This window comes from Rhinolophus ferrumequinum, chromosome 5 (genome assembly GCF_004115265.2).
Source record: "Rhinolophus ferrumequinum isolate MPI-CBG mRhiFer1 chromosome 5, mRhiFer1_v1.p, whole genome shotgun sequence".
Taxonomy (NCBI): domain Eukaryota; kingdom Metazoa; phylum Chordata; class Mammalia; order Chiroptera; family Rhinolophidae; genus Rhinolophus; species Rhinolophus ferrumequinum.
Window position 1 is genome coordinate 50,780,609 of NC_046288.1, and position 17,036 is coordinate 50,797,644.

Consider the following 17,036-nt stretch of genomic DNA (forward strand, 5'->3'; position numbering starts at 1 on the left):
ATTTATCACCCAACCTAAAAATTTGTGAACGTATAGCCAATCTAGTTTTTTTATTACCCTTTCATCATCACTTCCACTTCTGTAGAACTAGTTTCAAACAATTCCTAAACATCATACGATTCTATTCATAAACACATCAGTTATCATAGTTATTTAACATAAGAAATATTAATATATTTTATGGATACAAATGCTGTAATTTTTATAGCTATTTGATGTTGAGATGTTAACTATGAATATTTATTTAAATTCATGGTGATCCTTGGTTCATCATATCAGGTTATAAATTAACTGGACAGGTTCGGATTCAGTCAGATAGTATAACAAATTGTGCCTGGCATCTTCAAAAGAGCAAGACTGTTCGAATGCTGTTAATAATTATAAAACAATAATCAGTGTAATTTTCATGATAAATTTAACCAAAACCCACAAATAATTTTTGTTTTTGCATTTCAGGATTTGAGTTAATCTTTCTTTATAGGCACACAATTTGCTAAGCCTAATTTCATTTGTCTTGTCACCCTCTTCCATTCAGGGCATTAATAATATTTTATATACAATGCCAATAAGCTGGCTGGAAATTGAGGACCCTCACTTGCCCCTGGGTCCTTTTTGCTCAGTGGTGCTGTAGAGAAGTAGAGCGTGCCAAGATTGTAGTGAAGCTTTCATTTGGAGTAGTCACCGCTCTTGGCTCTTCTGTAGCCTTGGGCAAATTGGGCATCAAAATCAAAAAGGGGGTGGTTGGTGTGCTGGGATGCTGCTTTCTTAGAACCCAAATTTCCTGGATAATTTCTTGCACATGTAGAAGCAAAGAGAGGGCTAAGCCTCAAGGACAGAGAATTCCTTATCTCAGACCTTACAGCTGGAGCTGTGGAGTCTCTGGCATCAGTAGGTTGCCATGCATAAATGTTTCCTTCACTCAGGGACTGGAAGCTACACCTCTCTGTGGAGGGACAACCTCTGTGTCCTTTCCTCACCATGAGTAAGGGTCACTGTACCTTAACAGGCCAATTGATCACTATATCCTATCCCCTCTCCTCCACTTCCACGCTTCTGTGTAGTTGGTGTGTCAGGAAAGCCTGTCCTCAATTGTGTTTCCTGTATCTATATAGTAAGCACACCTGGAAAGGCCGGTCCTCTGCCTTCTCCATCTGTGTGGGAAGTCAGTGAGCCAGAGGGGGAGTAGGCGGCTTCATTCAGGTGTTTGCCATACGCCTCCATTTTACCACTATCAGGCCTACCTTAAGAGTATGGGAGACTTGCCCAGTTATAAATTAATAATGCAATCTTTTCCAATTGGCTGCCCCTTAGCATTCCTTGTTGGGTATATTCCCTGAATGAAACTCTAGGGAAAAGGGGTAGTGGTGGAGAGGCTATGAGCTCCAGGGTCTAAAGCCCCCAACCCCAACCAGCTCCTAACTTGAGAAATACTGCTTCTGGGGATTTTGAGGTCTTGCAAGATATTGAGGGGCATATACATTAAGTTACTTAGCATAGCTTAAAAAATAGTGTTTATTTCTTTTCTTGTTATTGAACTTCTTCTTGATATGTTGTAGCTAATAGGTTTCCAAATTAGGGAAAAATGTGAGTAAGGACATTTTCTTAGGTTTCTGCCCCATGAAACAACCTGAGTGCTATACCTTTCCAGCCATGGTGTCATGGACTTATTTTTTTCTTTTGTAGCATTCCTCCTCTGCATCAAACTTCTGTCATTTAACATCAGGCCTTTTCTCCCCTCTCTTTTATAATGTCTTCTCTTTGCTTTTTTTTTTTTGTCCTGCATCTCCTCCATGCAACATTGTTCCTGGTGTTTTAGCCTTTGCTTCTATTGATCAAGGCTGTGCTTGGAGATCCTAGTCTTACCCATGCCCTAACTGGTAGGGATCCCCCTGTGGGGAACCTTTTATAAATCAGTTCTCAGGCCCATGCCAAGGGAGCATAACAGAGCTGAAATTGTGGCTCAGATGTATCTTATAGGAGATCTATGACAAAGCAAGAGAATGAGAGAGTTGGGGCATCCTTTAAGTATCTGATACTTGCCACTTACTGCTCACATCTCTATGGTTTTCACCTGATTCTGAGATAGAAGGGTGTGCAGTGTGCACTCGTTGTCAAGTTGCCTAACATAATGATTCCAGAGCCAGGGCCATATTGTACTAGAGGGGCATCACATTATTCTATAAAAACGTCTTTCTAGGGAGCAGCCCCAACTGAGTTAACAATTATGAAGGGAAAATATGTGTCAGTTTATACCACCACTCAATGTTGGAACAGTGCATGGCAGAGTACCCTATAACAGAGTAGGAAGTTTCCCCCCCCACCAACCTAAATGGCCACTATTTAACCTCTTAAGCACATCACATACAGTACATCTGATGATGGGGAAAGTGTCAGAAAAGATAAACTGACTAGTTTTTAACATCAAATAAAAATAAAATCATCATAAAGGTTTTTCAAACCACCTACCGAACTGTTTGGTAATTTACCTTTTTCCTTGGTACATTAGGTCAAAAGCCTCATTGATTTTGTCAAAAGGCAGGGTATGGGTCACCAATGCATCCAGATTGAATTTCTTATTCTTGTAGTCAGTAATCAACTTCGGGATAGAATCTATACCTTTCCAACCTGTAATTTGGCCAAAATTCCAAATAAAGACATGCTGCTTGACATAAAGAGGTAGTTTAATCAGTATTGAATAAATGAAATTATTTCGTCAGATTTGGCTTACTCCAAATAGAGGAAACTCTCTCCCATCTTTAACTTTCTATATTTTTATCTACTTTAACAATTTTTCTTCATAAGAAAAATTTCAAGATTATTTTCTATTTCTCGATAGAAATTATCTCAGTTTGGTCAAAGTTTGCCTTTTGTTCCTCAATGTTAGTTTATTTTAATGCAAATTGAACTTCAGTTTGGAAGTGGTAGTTATCCTTCTATACAAACTTTACTTTCAAGTAATTAATTAATAGAATAGTTTTTATGTAGTCTTTAGATGTATTATAGGCACTCACTATTTAAACAACAAATTATTTTCCTTTCAATAATCTTCATTATAAGACTTTCAGTACTACTATGGAGAAAATTAAAAGAAAAAAATATACTGACCACCAAATAAAGTTCCATTGATAGTACGGCCAGTTAGTAGATCCATTAGAGAAACAGTCAATCCTTTGTCATCAATGGCAACTCCAATGAGAGTACATGATCCCCAGCCTACTGTTGTACACTCCAGAGCTGCTTTCTGGAAGGTCAAACACAAAAGGCTAGCTGAGTGAAAGTAGAACATGACTTCAGTGGATGTGTACTGAGTTTCAGGGAAAATTTATACTTTGTATATGAGATAATGGGCATCAAGCTAATGAGGTCATAGTATTATACTCGTGGATCAAGCTTTGAGGCTTATGTTTTAGATAAAACATTCAATAAAATTATGAACTTCATCAAAAAAGATATTTAAAAGAGACAACATATTATTTCCCTCTCTTTAATACCAAAAAATACACATATTTGAAGTTAGAAAAGATCTATAGATGCTATTATAAACTCTAATCAGCAAGCTTTTGACTATTTACCATGGGTATATAGTAAAGTGTTTGCAATTCCAGAGGCATATGATCAAAATCTTTAAAGTCTTGAAGAGAAGGTGATTAAGAATTCACTAGAGCCTAGGATGAGGCATATACTATAAACTTAGTAGATCTCAATGTAGGATAGATGAAAAGACATGCTATTTAAAACAGAGGGCAAAATAGTTAAACAAAATGACATTGGCTGCTGCCCATGAGACATTTCATTGGACACCCTACACTTTTTAGCTCTCCTACAGTTAGGTAGAGTGATGTGACTAGTTCTGGCCAATCGGCTATGAGCAGAAGTGATGTGTGTAATTTCCTAGCCCAAACAAGAGAAGGCAATGTGCAACCTGCCAGTTGTCCCTTCTTCGGCTGTAACAACCAAGAGGACCTCATGTTGAGATTGTGAAGCCATACATTTGAACCTCCTTGACAGCTGAGGCACAACATGAAAGACAGTGGCTCAAGGCAGTTGCGTTGATTGTTGCATGAGAGAAAGAAAAAGCACTCATTATCTTAGCCTACTGTAAGTTTGGGATTAATATAAAAATGCCAGAGATTGAAAATGTAAATAAGTTTAACAGAGATATAAACTTGTGATGGCCATTCCACATAGAAGCTCTATGGTAGGTAAATAGATGAATGTTTAGAATGTTTTGAGACTAACATTATAGAAGAAAAATATAAACTTTGTCCTATGTCCCTTGCCATAGTCAGCAGTGTACTTGATTCCAACCTATTGGGGCAAGTTTTACTTTTACAGAAGTCCTAATAGGAAATGCAATTTTTTTCGTCGCTGATCCCTATATGAAAGAATGAGTTTGAAGCACAGTAAATTCCCTCCCTTTTCTCTCTTTCTCTTACTAGTGATGGAAAATGCAATGACCTAGAACTTTAAGAATATGTTTTGAAATTTTTATTTTATTACATATTTATTGTTTTGAGAATTCCTAACATTTCTTTTCTTTCTTTCCTCTTTTTTTTTTTAATAATTTTTATTGGGGAATATTGGGGAACAGTGTTTTCTCCAGGGCCCATCAGCTCCAAGTCATTGTCCCTCAATCTAGTTGTGGAGGGCGCAGCTCAGCTCCAAGTCCAATTGCCATTTTCAATCTTTAGTTGCAGGGGGCGCAACCCACCATCCCATGTGGGAATTGAACCAGTGACCTTGTTGTTGAGAGCTCACGCTCTAACCAGCTGAGCCATCTGGCCGCCCACATTTCTAAATAGCAACTCTCTAGGTTTTGCACTTTTTTTATATGGCAGAAACAGTTTTGCTTACATATACTGTATAGAGAGAGATCTGTGGAGAAGGAAAAGACCACAGACACTACCTGTCACCTGAGGTAGCTGCTTACATTGACTCCTGTTTTTCAAAAATGTTTTTAGTGTTGCTTTTTCTACATTTTTGACTTTGCTCCAAGCAAAGAATTAACCTCCACAATGATGCCTTAGTTAAATGGGAGTGTATGAAATACCGGATCGTATGTAGTAGCCTCTAATAACTTTTGGTGAGAATTATTTTTAATTCTCAAAAATCTTATAAAATTGTCAATTATTGTGACTTTCTTTTTTTAAAAATTAAAGTTTATTGGGGGTGACAATGGTTAGTAAAGTTACATAGGTTTCAAGTGTACAATTCTGTATCACATCATCTATGTATCACATTGTGTGTTCACCACCCAGAGTCGGTTCTCCTTCCATCACCATATATTATATTTGACCCCTTTTACTTTCAAATTGTTCTGTTGGGTTCTTTAGGCTGATTTAGAGCATTAGAGTTCATTGAAATCAAGTTCATACCCACTAATGGAATCTCCTCTATAATTCAAAAGTGTAGCTTTCCCTAAATATGGAAACTTTTAGTAGAAGGGTAGCTAGCTCATTTTTTTGTGTGTGTGTGATTAAATAAATCCATCTCTTTTTATTTGGATTCTCTAGTGTAATTCTTTTCCATAACTTAAAATATGTTTCCTGGTGTAATAAATAAGTTAATAATAGAACCTGCCAAGTTTTACATTAGTGGTCTTCAATTTGAGAAACTTATAAAACATACTGGCACCTGGGCCCCCAACTCATGAGACTATCCTTGGGTATGGTCCATTCAGCGGTACTAAGAAGCAGCAACTCCCCAAGCACTTCTAAATTATAGCCAGTGTTGAGACTATCTGTACTAGAAAAATAAGGTGAACAGGCTGAATTTCAATGTTTGCAAAAAAAAATTGAACTGTGGGAAGTGGCGGAATCACTGTGGCTCATTGCAAACTGCTGGTGCCAAGGACAATTAAGGAAGCCGGGCCTGAAGCTTTGAACATCGGGGAGCAGGGCAGGACAAGGAGCCCTTAATGCATGGATTTTCAGTAATAGCTAACATCTACTGAGTGCTTGTTCCCTTCTGGAGCCTCTTTTAAATAGGTACATTTTATATTGAAAGCATTCTGAGAGGAAAGACCCAGGAATGCCAGGCTGTTGCTCTCAGCGGCTCTGCCTGGTCTCCACTCTCTTCTGGGGAATGCATCAGTCAGGTAACAACCAAGGGGGAAGCATCAGCAAAGCCTGCTCCTGTTGAAGTATAGATTTTATTTTTATACCTTCCCTAGCGGAGAGTTTTAGGAGTCAGGCTGAATGAAGGTGTAAATAAAAGCAAATAACACACAACTACTTCACAGCTCTCACTAATGAAATGAGAAGGATCCATAGGCAGATAATTTAGTTGGTGAATTCTTTGGTTATCTAATAAAAACAAACAAACAAGCAAACAAAACAACAACAAAAAAACCCCTCTACTTAGTGTCTTTGAGCAAATATGCATTAGGTAACTATTCTCTGGAAAATAAGGCTGGGCACTCTGGCAGGTTCACTTTTCCATTTGTTATGTGTGCAGTTGCCTCTTTACCCCTCTTTCTGGAATAAAATAGACAGGGCTGGCTTCAGGGGCCTGCAGCCAGTGCAGTCCCTCAGGGACTTCTCAGAAGGGCCCTACAAAGGATGTAGCCCATCCTGAGAGGAGAAGAAATCTCAATGATAGAAAATTGGAGTGTTTAGGAAAAAAAGATTTACTATTTAATTTTACCATGTGTGTGAGTGTGTTTAATATATTGAAAATTTCAAATATATAATGTGTACCTAATTTTGTAGCCCATTTATTGAGATCTGAACAGACAGAACTGGATCAATTGTAGGTTGCTGACCTCTCCACATTCTGCTTTTAGATGGGAGTGGGTACCCCTGGCTGCTAGGGTGTCCAGTCACCTTCTCTTACTCACTCCTTTATATCTACCTTTCCTTTTCTTACTTTTTTGCCCACTTCTCATATGCACAATTCTTTTAAAATTTTCATTTCTAAGTTTTCTCTTAATTTGTTGCTGAGTGTCATGTGGAAGAAGACACATAAATATTAATAACATACTAATATTTATAGTAATCAGTAATCTTTATTAAATATCAATCACCATATACTACATAATATCTAATATATTATTGATAAACATTATTACATAAAGATATAATTTGTATATGTGTACAAATATATTAATATTAAATATGAAATGAATAAATATATTAATATATACTGTCAATGTTTATTCATATTAACAAATATTATTTGTTATATGCTGTTATAAAAAAAAAATACATACCATGGCTTCAGATCCACCTGCGCAATCCAGGGCAAAATCCACACGTCCATCGGTCATTTCAACGATAACCTCCTGGACAGGTTTGTGGAGGTCGCTAGGACTGAGGCAGTCAGTGGCTCCAAGGGCTTTGGCCTTTGTAAACTTGTCCCTGTTGATGTCAACGGCTATGATTCTGGAAGCTCCTGCTACTTTGCAACCTATTACAGCAGACAGACCGACACCTCCCAGGCCAAAAACAGCACAAGTAGAGCCAGGGGTCACCTGCAGGCAAGGCAATCATAAAACAGCTTGAAAAGAAGCTGGTCCCACTTTTCTTTTCTTTTCTTTTCTTTTTTTTTTTAAGGGACAGAGTGAGGTGGGGGTAGGGACATATAAATAAAGGACTGCCTGTGTTAAGATGAAATGATATAGCCACTTAGGGAAATCTGCCAATGTCAACATGGATGAATCACTGACTAAATGTGGGGAGTCATTTGAGGGCCATTAGGATGATCAGTTCATAAGGAACCAGCCCTCATGAAAAGCATTTCCTTATTTGCTTTTCCCTTTAGTGTTATCAGAATAAAACTCTAAGACTCGCACATTGTAAAGGGTTTATTGTTTTTCTTTTTTAATGGGTCACAAATAATTTGATGTCTACATTTCTAATAGCCCTTATTTTGTTGTGTTAATATTACAGTTGGTTTTGAATGACCACTAATGTTTCTCTAAACATGAATTAACTCACTCAATCGTTCCAAATTATCAATTCATTTAAATGGAATGAGGTCCAAATTTCCTTTCATGGCATTGAAGGATTTTTATTACCTTCCAACTTAATCTCCATGATACTTCCAGTACTACAGCCACGTCAAACAGTTGCACTTTGCCTTTCCTCACTTGAGACCCTCTCTTGGAGCCACAGCAGGAGTAGGACGAGAAGCAGAGATGAATTACTACAGTTTACGGAGAGGAATTTCTAGCATCAGGGAGAAAGTAGGAGGGAGATGGAGATGCGTGGGGGTCTCTGTAGTTTCTATTGTCTCTTGACTGGGTCTGCTGTCCCAGGATGAAGATTTATATTTAGGGGACATATTTAAGCAGGCTGTATTTAAACTAGGGATGGTCTATAGTATAACATACTAGTATAGGAACGTTAACATGAACTGGGAGCTAACTATATGCCAGCTACTGGGCCAGATGTCTTACATATATGATATGATTTTAATTATCACACCAATTTGTAGTAGATATTATGACAGAGAGATAGGAGTACAGAGGTTAAAGAACTTGGCTAAAATCACAGAGGTCATACATGACAGAGCCAGGGTTTGAAGCTAATTCTAGCTGCTTTATCACACTGCCTCCCTAGTAACTTCTATTTTACGTAACTTGGTGGTAACCATTTTACCTTGGCAGTATTGATTGCAGCTCCATAGCCAGTTGAAAACCCACATCCAAGCAAACAAACTTTTTCTAAATTTGCATCATCATCTATTTTGGCAAGGTTAATATCTGATACTACAGTGTACTGAGAGAAGGTACTCGTCCCCATGAAATGGAAAACTGGTTTTCCTTTGCAGGTAAACCTGCTGGTTTTGTCTTCCATTAGTTCTTGATCAGCAATAGGATTTTTGACACGACTAGAAAATTTTTAAAGAGATACAAAAAAAGAGACCATAAATGGACCACTGACTACTTTCTTGAAAAAAATGTTAGGCATTAAATATTTGTTATGAAAATTTTATGATCTGGAATATTGAGTAAATGACTTGAGAATTTTGCCTAAATAATTATACATAAATATAATATACAATATAATACATTATATATTTATTTGTTATATAAATAATATATTAACATTATATAATACACATATATAATATAATAAGTATGTAATATAAATAAATATAAATATAATATAAATAAGATATAATGTAATACATGATAAAACAAATAGAAATAGTCTAAAGGTAATGATGATAATAATAAACTTTTTACTGAATAATTTTTATGTGCCAAGAACTCTCTTAAGGGTTTTACATGTATTAATTTAAAAAATTTTTATTGTGAACAACTCAAATATATATAAAAATAGAAAGAATAACATAATGAATCTCAGTGTAACCATCTCCCTGCTTCAGCAATTATCAGCTCATGGCTGATGTAGTTTCATCTATTACCCACACCCAACCCCCACACCACCACTTATCCTCCCCACATTTTGCACTATTTTGAAGTAAACACCAGACATCACTGTTTCATTATTAATATTTCAGTATGTATCTCTAAAAGAGAAAGATTCTTGTGGGTCCACACAGTACATTTGGTTGATATGTCTCTTAAGTCTTTTTTAATTCATAGGTTCTCACTTTCCCCTTTGTTTTTTCCTTGCTATTTATTTATTGAAGAAATAGTCGTTTGTCCTGTAGAGTTTTTCTCATTCTGGATTTTTCTGATTGCGTTATTATAATCTGATTTACCATGTTTCTCCATCCCTGTATTTCCTCTAAACTAGTATTGTTGATCTAAATGCTTGATCTGATTTAGGTTTTTTTATTTTTGTAAGAATACTTCACAGGTTGTGTTGCATTATTTTCATCTGGTGGCATATAATACCTTGTCTCTCTTTTTGTTAGAAAGAATTGATGGCTCTTGCCAAAGTCTGTTATGTCATTAAAGGTTTGCAAAAGGATGTATTAATTCTTTGAAAATCTACAACAAACCTGTGAAGTAGACATTATTATTATCATCCCTATTTTATAGATGAGGAAACTGAGATGAGACACAGCAATAGATGTAACAAAAGTACAAAAACTACTTTCAATTAGCATTAAGGACAAATCTTTCTATAGTCTCAGTAAAGAATGAGGTGATTAAGATTTTGGACTCTGAAGCCATATTGCCTAGATTCAAAATTAAGCTCCAAGACTTATATCAATGTGGCATTGGAATAAATTACTTTACTGTGCATCATTGAATTCTCCTCTCATTTTCTGTAGAAAGAGCTGCTATTCTGAATTTGGCATTTATCATTCCAGTGATATATTTACACCTTTACACATGTGACCGTAAACAATATATGGTATTACTTTTGTATACAACACCTTACTAACTGTATCTGTTAACAACTTGCTTCTTTCCCTCAACATTATTTGTGTGAGATCACAGTTGGTAACCCTTATCCCTATGGGATATGTTCCAAGACTCTCAGTGGATACATGAAACCTTGGATGGTACCAAACCCTATATATACTATGTTCTTTTTCCTGTACATACATACATACCTACTTACATCATACCTTTTCACTTAAAGGAAGCACTTATGGCTTCTCTTTTGCATATCTGAATTGCCAGCATCACTACTCTGGCACTTTGGGATTATTATTAAGTAAAATAAGGGCTACTTGAACACAAGCACTGAGATGCCATGACAGTGATCTAATAACTGAGGCGGCTACTAAGTGACTAATGGCTGGGGAGTTTATACAGTGTGGATTCTCTGGACAAATTGATGTTTCACGTTCTGGGCGGGGTGTTGTGGGATTTCATCCCACTGCTCAGAATGGTGTACAATTTAAAATTATGAATTGTTTATTTCTAGAATTTTCCTTTTAATATCTTCAGACCATGGGTAGAGTGAAAGTCAAACCATGGATCAGAGGGATTACTGTGTTTTATGTCAATACATGTAGATCAAGTTTAGCCATTTTCATTATTATATAGTACTCCATTGTGTTGTTACATAATAATTTGTTAATCTAGTTTCTTATTGATGGACAATTGTGCTCTTTTCAATTGTTTGTTATTAATAGAAACAATGTTGTAATGAACATTCTAGTACGTGTATCCTTGGGTGGTTTCACAACAGTTCCTAAGAATGGAATTGGTGGGTAGAAAGTATGCACCTCTTCAGCTCCACTTGTATTGCCAATGTACTGCCCCCGATATTTGTACCAGTTTATACTCTTACTAGCAGTGTGTAGAGCTTACCTGAGTTTTGTGCAAAAATTTGTGCGCGGGCTCAGACAGAACTTGCATTTTCTACATTGAGGTGTATACAATGGAATTACTTTGTCACCTAGAAAGAAACGCCATACATTGGATGGTGCCTAAGATATTACTTATAAATAGTTTCTACCAGATGTATTGGTGGAAAACACCATTCTTTATGGTAGACATTTTATTTTCAGCAAAAAGTATAGGTGGCTACAACAATTTTGTTACTCTATAAAATGGCTGATTCCCCCCAGTCTTGCATACGCTGTCTTTTTTCTTTGTCTTTGTTTCTCTGCTGGGCAGTCAAACAACAAATCTGCATTGATAGCATCAGATGATGAGTCCTGTCTGAGACACTGCTGATGCAGAGCCATTGCGACTCTCTGCATCATGGCTATTATTTACTACATTTCTAAACAACTGTATGGAATAGACCATCCTTACATAATAGGAGAGGTGGCGGACAGTCATAGGCTAGATATGGAGAGCAAATGTTATATCATCTCCATGTTTCACCATTTGTTTCAATCTCAAATTCCAGGATTCTACTTTGTATTCAATTTACCAAGGCCCAATAATAATTAGCATTTGTTCAACATTTAGTATGTGCCGATGCCATTCTAACTGCTTCCTTGTATTGTCTCATTTAATTCTCAGAACAACCCTTTGAAATGGGCACTATTATTGTCCCCACTTTAGAAAACAGAAATCTGAGTCATAGAAAAGTGACTTAACTGGCTAAGCTCACACAGTAAGTGGCAGAGCTGGGACGTTGGCCCGACTCCTTCATGGATGCAAAACTTTTGGGAACAACTGGTTTTTATGATCTTGTTTGGAATGGAAAGATACCAATACACCGCTAGGTTTGGGACAGTAAAGGAAAAAGAATGAAATGGTTCATTCTGTCTGACAAGTGAGGATTACATAACCCCTATTCCAGTATTTGGTGGATCTGTTATGAAATATGAGGTAAATAATTTCAGCCATTGGCATGTTTCATTAACATATTATTTTTATCTTTCAAACTTCCAAAAAGACAATTAAACTCACATTGACATATATATATTTCTCACTTAAATTACTGATAGATCTCATTCTTTAAATTCTTATAATATTAAATTAGTTTTCTGTTTTATTTAGAGGTTGATGCAAGTTGTCATTTGTACCTCCATGGAAGCTTCAGTTTAAACTAACTTTGTAGTTTTGCTTCATAGGACAGTTTCTCAGTGCTATTTGTAAATAAAGTGACCATATTCCCTGGATTTTATTTAGATTTCAAATATTCTGTCTCATTGTTAGACTGTGATAGATTGTGTGTCTCAGTTTTGCTTTGGAAAAGATGGTGCCCCTATGTAAACAGGGGTAAATTATAGCATGCAAAGGCAGGATTGTGTCAGGAATTATACCAGAAATATCCTGACATTTCCATTTAATTGGAATCAGAAAATAAAATACCTGGTTTGACACTGGTCACTCCTGGTCCAACACTTTCCACAATTCCTGCAGCCTCATGGCCTAGGACCACCGGGAAAATAGCCTCCGTAAATTTAGGATGGATAACATGGGCGTCAGTATGACACAGGGCAGTGGCAATTATCTACAAAGTAACCACATACTTGAGTTGTGTTTCTGTAATTATATGATTGGGTCCTTAGGTGGATAATTTTAGGCCCAATGTCACCTTGAAACAACATTCTTTGAGCTCAATAAAAGAATTATATTTTGAAAAAGAAGGAAAAAATAAAAATATGTTAGGATATATTCTTTTCCTCTTATAATATACCTTTGTTTTCTACCTCTAGCTGTCATTGGAAAATCATAAAAAGAGATATAATTGGCAGTTACTGTCTCTAGGAGAGGAGAGAGCAAAGGTAATAGGGAAAAGTTAAACAAGTTTAACAGGCATAAGGAATGGAGGGAACAAGTTTCTAGGTCTTGTTCAAATTTTGTTGAAATTACATGAAATGAAATAGAGGTAATAAAAATTTTATAGTTAAAAGTGAGATATCAGATAAAGGATTGTCTAAATTAATTCCTGTATTATTATTGTTATTCAAGATTCTACTCATTAGGATATCCCATTTATTCTCACCTATAAACTCTTACTGTGGTAGTCTAGAAGAAAAACATAAGCCTGGCAGCTGTGGGGAAAATGGAGAAATTCTCCAAACTTGCCATCTATGATCTCTCTATGAGGAGTGGGTTAGCAGTGATTTCTTCTCCCTGCTAACCTACCTCTGTCCCTTCATCTGGGCACCCAAGACCCTATGCTGTCCAGGGTAGTACTTTAGTTTTTGCTCTCCTTTGTTTTGAACCAAATTCACTAACTTCCTTTTAATAACACTTTCCAATAATTGGCAAATGGTAAACAGAAAACATAATTAATCCTAATCCAAAGCGTTAATGATTAATATTAAGATAATTTAAATGTTAAGACCATTATCAATAACTGATAAATAATTAATAATTTACGCCTCCTGGGGCTAAGGCCTGTTTTTATCTGAAGCTTAAAATATGATTTCCCCATACAGAAAACTCCAGGGCCTCTCAGTCATACGGCATGGGCTTGACTTGACAGAAGCCACGTCAGCACTTACTGCCTTGCCTGTCCTGTCCAGGGAAAGTCCCCACTCACCTGAATTCGAACTTCATGAGCCTTAGGGGGAGCTACCTCAACCTCTTCTATGCAAAGGGGCTTGCCTACTTCCCAGGCGATGGCTGCTTTGCATTTAATAACCTAGGGGAGAGAGAGGGAGAGAGGAAGAAAGAGAGAGAGAGACAGAGAGAAAGAGAGAGAGACAGAAAAATATATATTTTTGATAGTTGTTACGCAATTGTGAATTATAATTTAAAACATCATTGGTCTTATTTATAAACTCGTTATGTATTAAGTATGGGAAGTTTGAAAGTACAAATAAAAACAACAGAAATAAAATCCACACTTGTAATTTCATCACCTGTAATTTCATGAGGTAAATCATTTGAGTATCCCCAAATGGGATCATGTTGTATATGATATTTTGTAATCTACTTTTTTCTACTTATTAATGTACTATGAATATTTTCCATATTCTTCTATTATTCATAATTCCTATGATGGGGAATCCTTTTAATCAACTTTAAATCGATGCCTTCTGAAAGTAATACCTGAAGGAAGCTTCTTTTAGTAAATGCATTGAGACCAAAAAAAAAAAAGAATTGAACAAAGAAATAGTGCATTTGCTTACTTTGCCCTTGGTGCTCATTTTTCTTGGGGAAACTCTCCTTGGAAATTTCTCTCTGACTTAAGAAGTTCTTCCACTTCTATCCAGGGTGCTCTGTCTCCTGTAATGAACTGTCAGTGAATAAATACCTGTCCTGCTCTTTTATTGTCCAATCACTTTCCTTTAGTTGCTGTGATCCACAGCTCTCTGCCCAAACCTCAGACGTCATTTGTGCTATTATATTTCAGCTGCAAACACCCAATGCTCCCAGCCATTATTTGGAGCTGATTTTTGTTTATTCTTTTCCTTTTATTGCATAATATAAGTTAATAAAGTTTATTAAACATACGAGGTCTGGCAATTAAGTTTATGAGCTTGTTGCAATGATGTTGCTAACCTTTTTTGATATCAGAGGGATTATTCATTATGAATTTGTATCAACGGGACAGTTAACCAAGTTTATTACTTGGAAGGACTGAAAAGGCTGCATGAAAAAGTTAGATGACCTGAACTTTTCACCAACAATTCATGGCTCTTGCATCATGACAATGCACCACCTCACACAGCATTGTCTGTGAGGGGAATTTTAGCCAGGAAACAAATAACTGTATTGGAACACCCACCCTACTCACCTGATCTGGCCCCCAATGACTTCTTTCTTTATCCAAAGGTAAAGGAAATATTGAAAGGAAGATATTTTGATGACATTCAGAACATCAAGGGTAATACAACGACAGCTCTGATGGCCATTCCAGAAAAAGAGTTCCAAAATTGCTGGAAGGTGGACTAGGTGCTGGCATTGGTGCATAGCTTCCCAAAGGGGATACTTCAAAGGTGACTATAGTGATATTCAGCAATGAGGTATGTAGCACTTTTTCTAGGATGAGTTCACAAACTTAATTGTCCTACCTCGTATACACATGAGATAACACATAATTATAAGGGTCACTTCCACTGCTCCAAAATCCTTTCTATACCCATCCATCTTCACAATCCTAATAATCATTTTCTTGCATTTCTTTATGACTTATTATACTTATTAAACATTTTATATGAATGAAATCTTAGTGTATGTATTCTTTCATGTCTTTTTTTCTTTCAATTCCATGTTTGTGAGATTCATCCAAATTGCATGTAGCTGTTAATTTTCATTATCATTCATTTTTTTCTTTATTATCATGAATCAATGGTTGCATAAAAAAGTTTCCTTAGGGAAAATTCAAGACAAATATGCAGCAAGTACACATTATTAAAGTAATGCTGACTGGTAAAATATTAAAATAATTTTGTTTTAGTTGGTAAAAATCCACAGCCTCAAACTTCTAATATCTCTTTGAATTCTGCTGCAGCCCTGGGGAGCCCTTTTCATAATACATCTACCTAATACATAGAAACACACACAAGAGGCAGCTTAAATGGAGAGACAAAGAAACATATCCCAAATGAAAGAACAGAACAAGCTCCAGAAAAAGAACTAAGCAAAATAGAGACAAGCAATCTATCAGACGCAGAGTTCAAAACACTGGTTATAATGTTGTTCAATGATCTCAGGGAGAACTTCAACAAAGAGATATGAAATATAAAAATGGAGAAATAAAACATAAAAAAGAACCATTCAGAAATAAAGAATAAAATAACTGAAATGAAGAATATGTTAGAGGGAATCAACAATAGATTAGATGAAGCAGCAGAATGAATCAATGACTTAAAACATAAGATAGCAGAATACACCCTAAAAGAACAGCAAAAAAAGAAAATAATTTTTAAAATGAGGATAGTTCAATTAAGGGACTCTGGGACTACATCAAATGTACCAACATCAGCATCATAGGGGTACCAGAAGAAGAAAAGAGAGAGCAAGGAATCGAAAACCTATCTGAAGAAATAATGACAGAAAACTTCCCTAACCTGGCAAAGGAAATATACAAGCCTAGGAAATGCAGAGTCCCAAACAAGTTGAAACCAAACAGGCCCACACCAAGAAACAGCATAACTGAAATGTTATAAGTTAAAGACAAAGAGAGAATCTTAAAAGCAGCAAGAGGAAGCCTCCATAAGACTGTCAGCTGATTTCTCAACAGAATTTTTACAGGCTAGAAAGTGATGAAAAGCAAGGACCTACAATCAGGATTACTCTACCCAGCAAAACTATCATTTAGACTTGAATGGCAGATAAAAAAACTTCCCAGACAAGAAAAAGGTAAAGGAGTTCATCACCACCAAACCTATATTACAAGGAATATTAGAGGAACATCTTCAAGATGGAAAAAAAAAGAGATAAAAAATATGAATATAAAATGACAATAACTACATATCTATCAACAATTACTTTAAATGTAAATGGATTAAATGCTCCATAGGGTAGCTGAATGTATAAGAAAACAAGACCCTTACATATGCTGCTTATAAAACACTCACTTTAGATTCAAATACACACACAGACTGAAAGTAAACAGATGGAAAAAAGATTTTTCATGAAAATGGAAACAAACAAACAAAAAACCTGGGATAGCAATACTTATTCTAGACAAAATAGACCTTAAAACAAAGGCTATAGCAAGTGACAAAGGACCCAGTAATTCCACTTCTGGGTGATTATCTGAAGAAACCAAAATGTTACTTCAAGGGGATGTGTGCATCCATAT

At 36.1% G+C, this 17,036-nt stretch overlaps 1 protein-coding gene across 1 annotated transcript; it reads right to left on the reverse strand.

Annotated features, from left to right (window-relative positions):
* Positions 1 to 307: 307 nt before the first annotated feature.
* ADH4 (alcohol dehydrogenase 4 (class II), pi polypeptide) lies at positions 308 to 14,539 on the reverse strand. Its single transcript, XM_033105760.1, is given in 9 exon segments — positions 308 to 368; positions 2,487 to 2,625; positions 3,106 to 3,241; positions 7,211 to 7,471; positions 8,601 to 8,832; positions 11,183 to 11,270; positions 12,644 to 12,785; positions 13,824 to 13,925; positions 14,416 to 14,539. Coding segments are annotated over 9 exon segments (1,179 nt in total). The 5' UTR covers positions 14,434 to 14,539.
* Between the last annotated feature and the right edge of the window lie 2,497 nt (positions 14,540 to 17,036).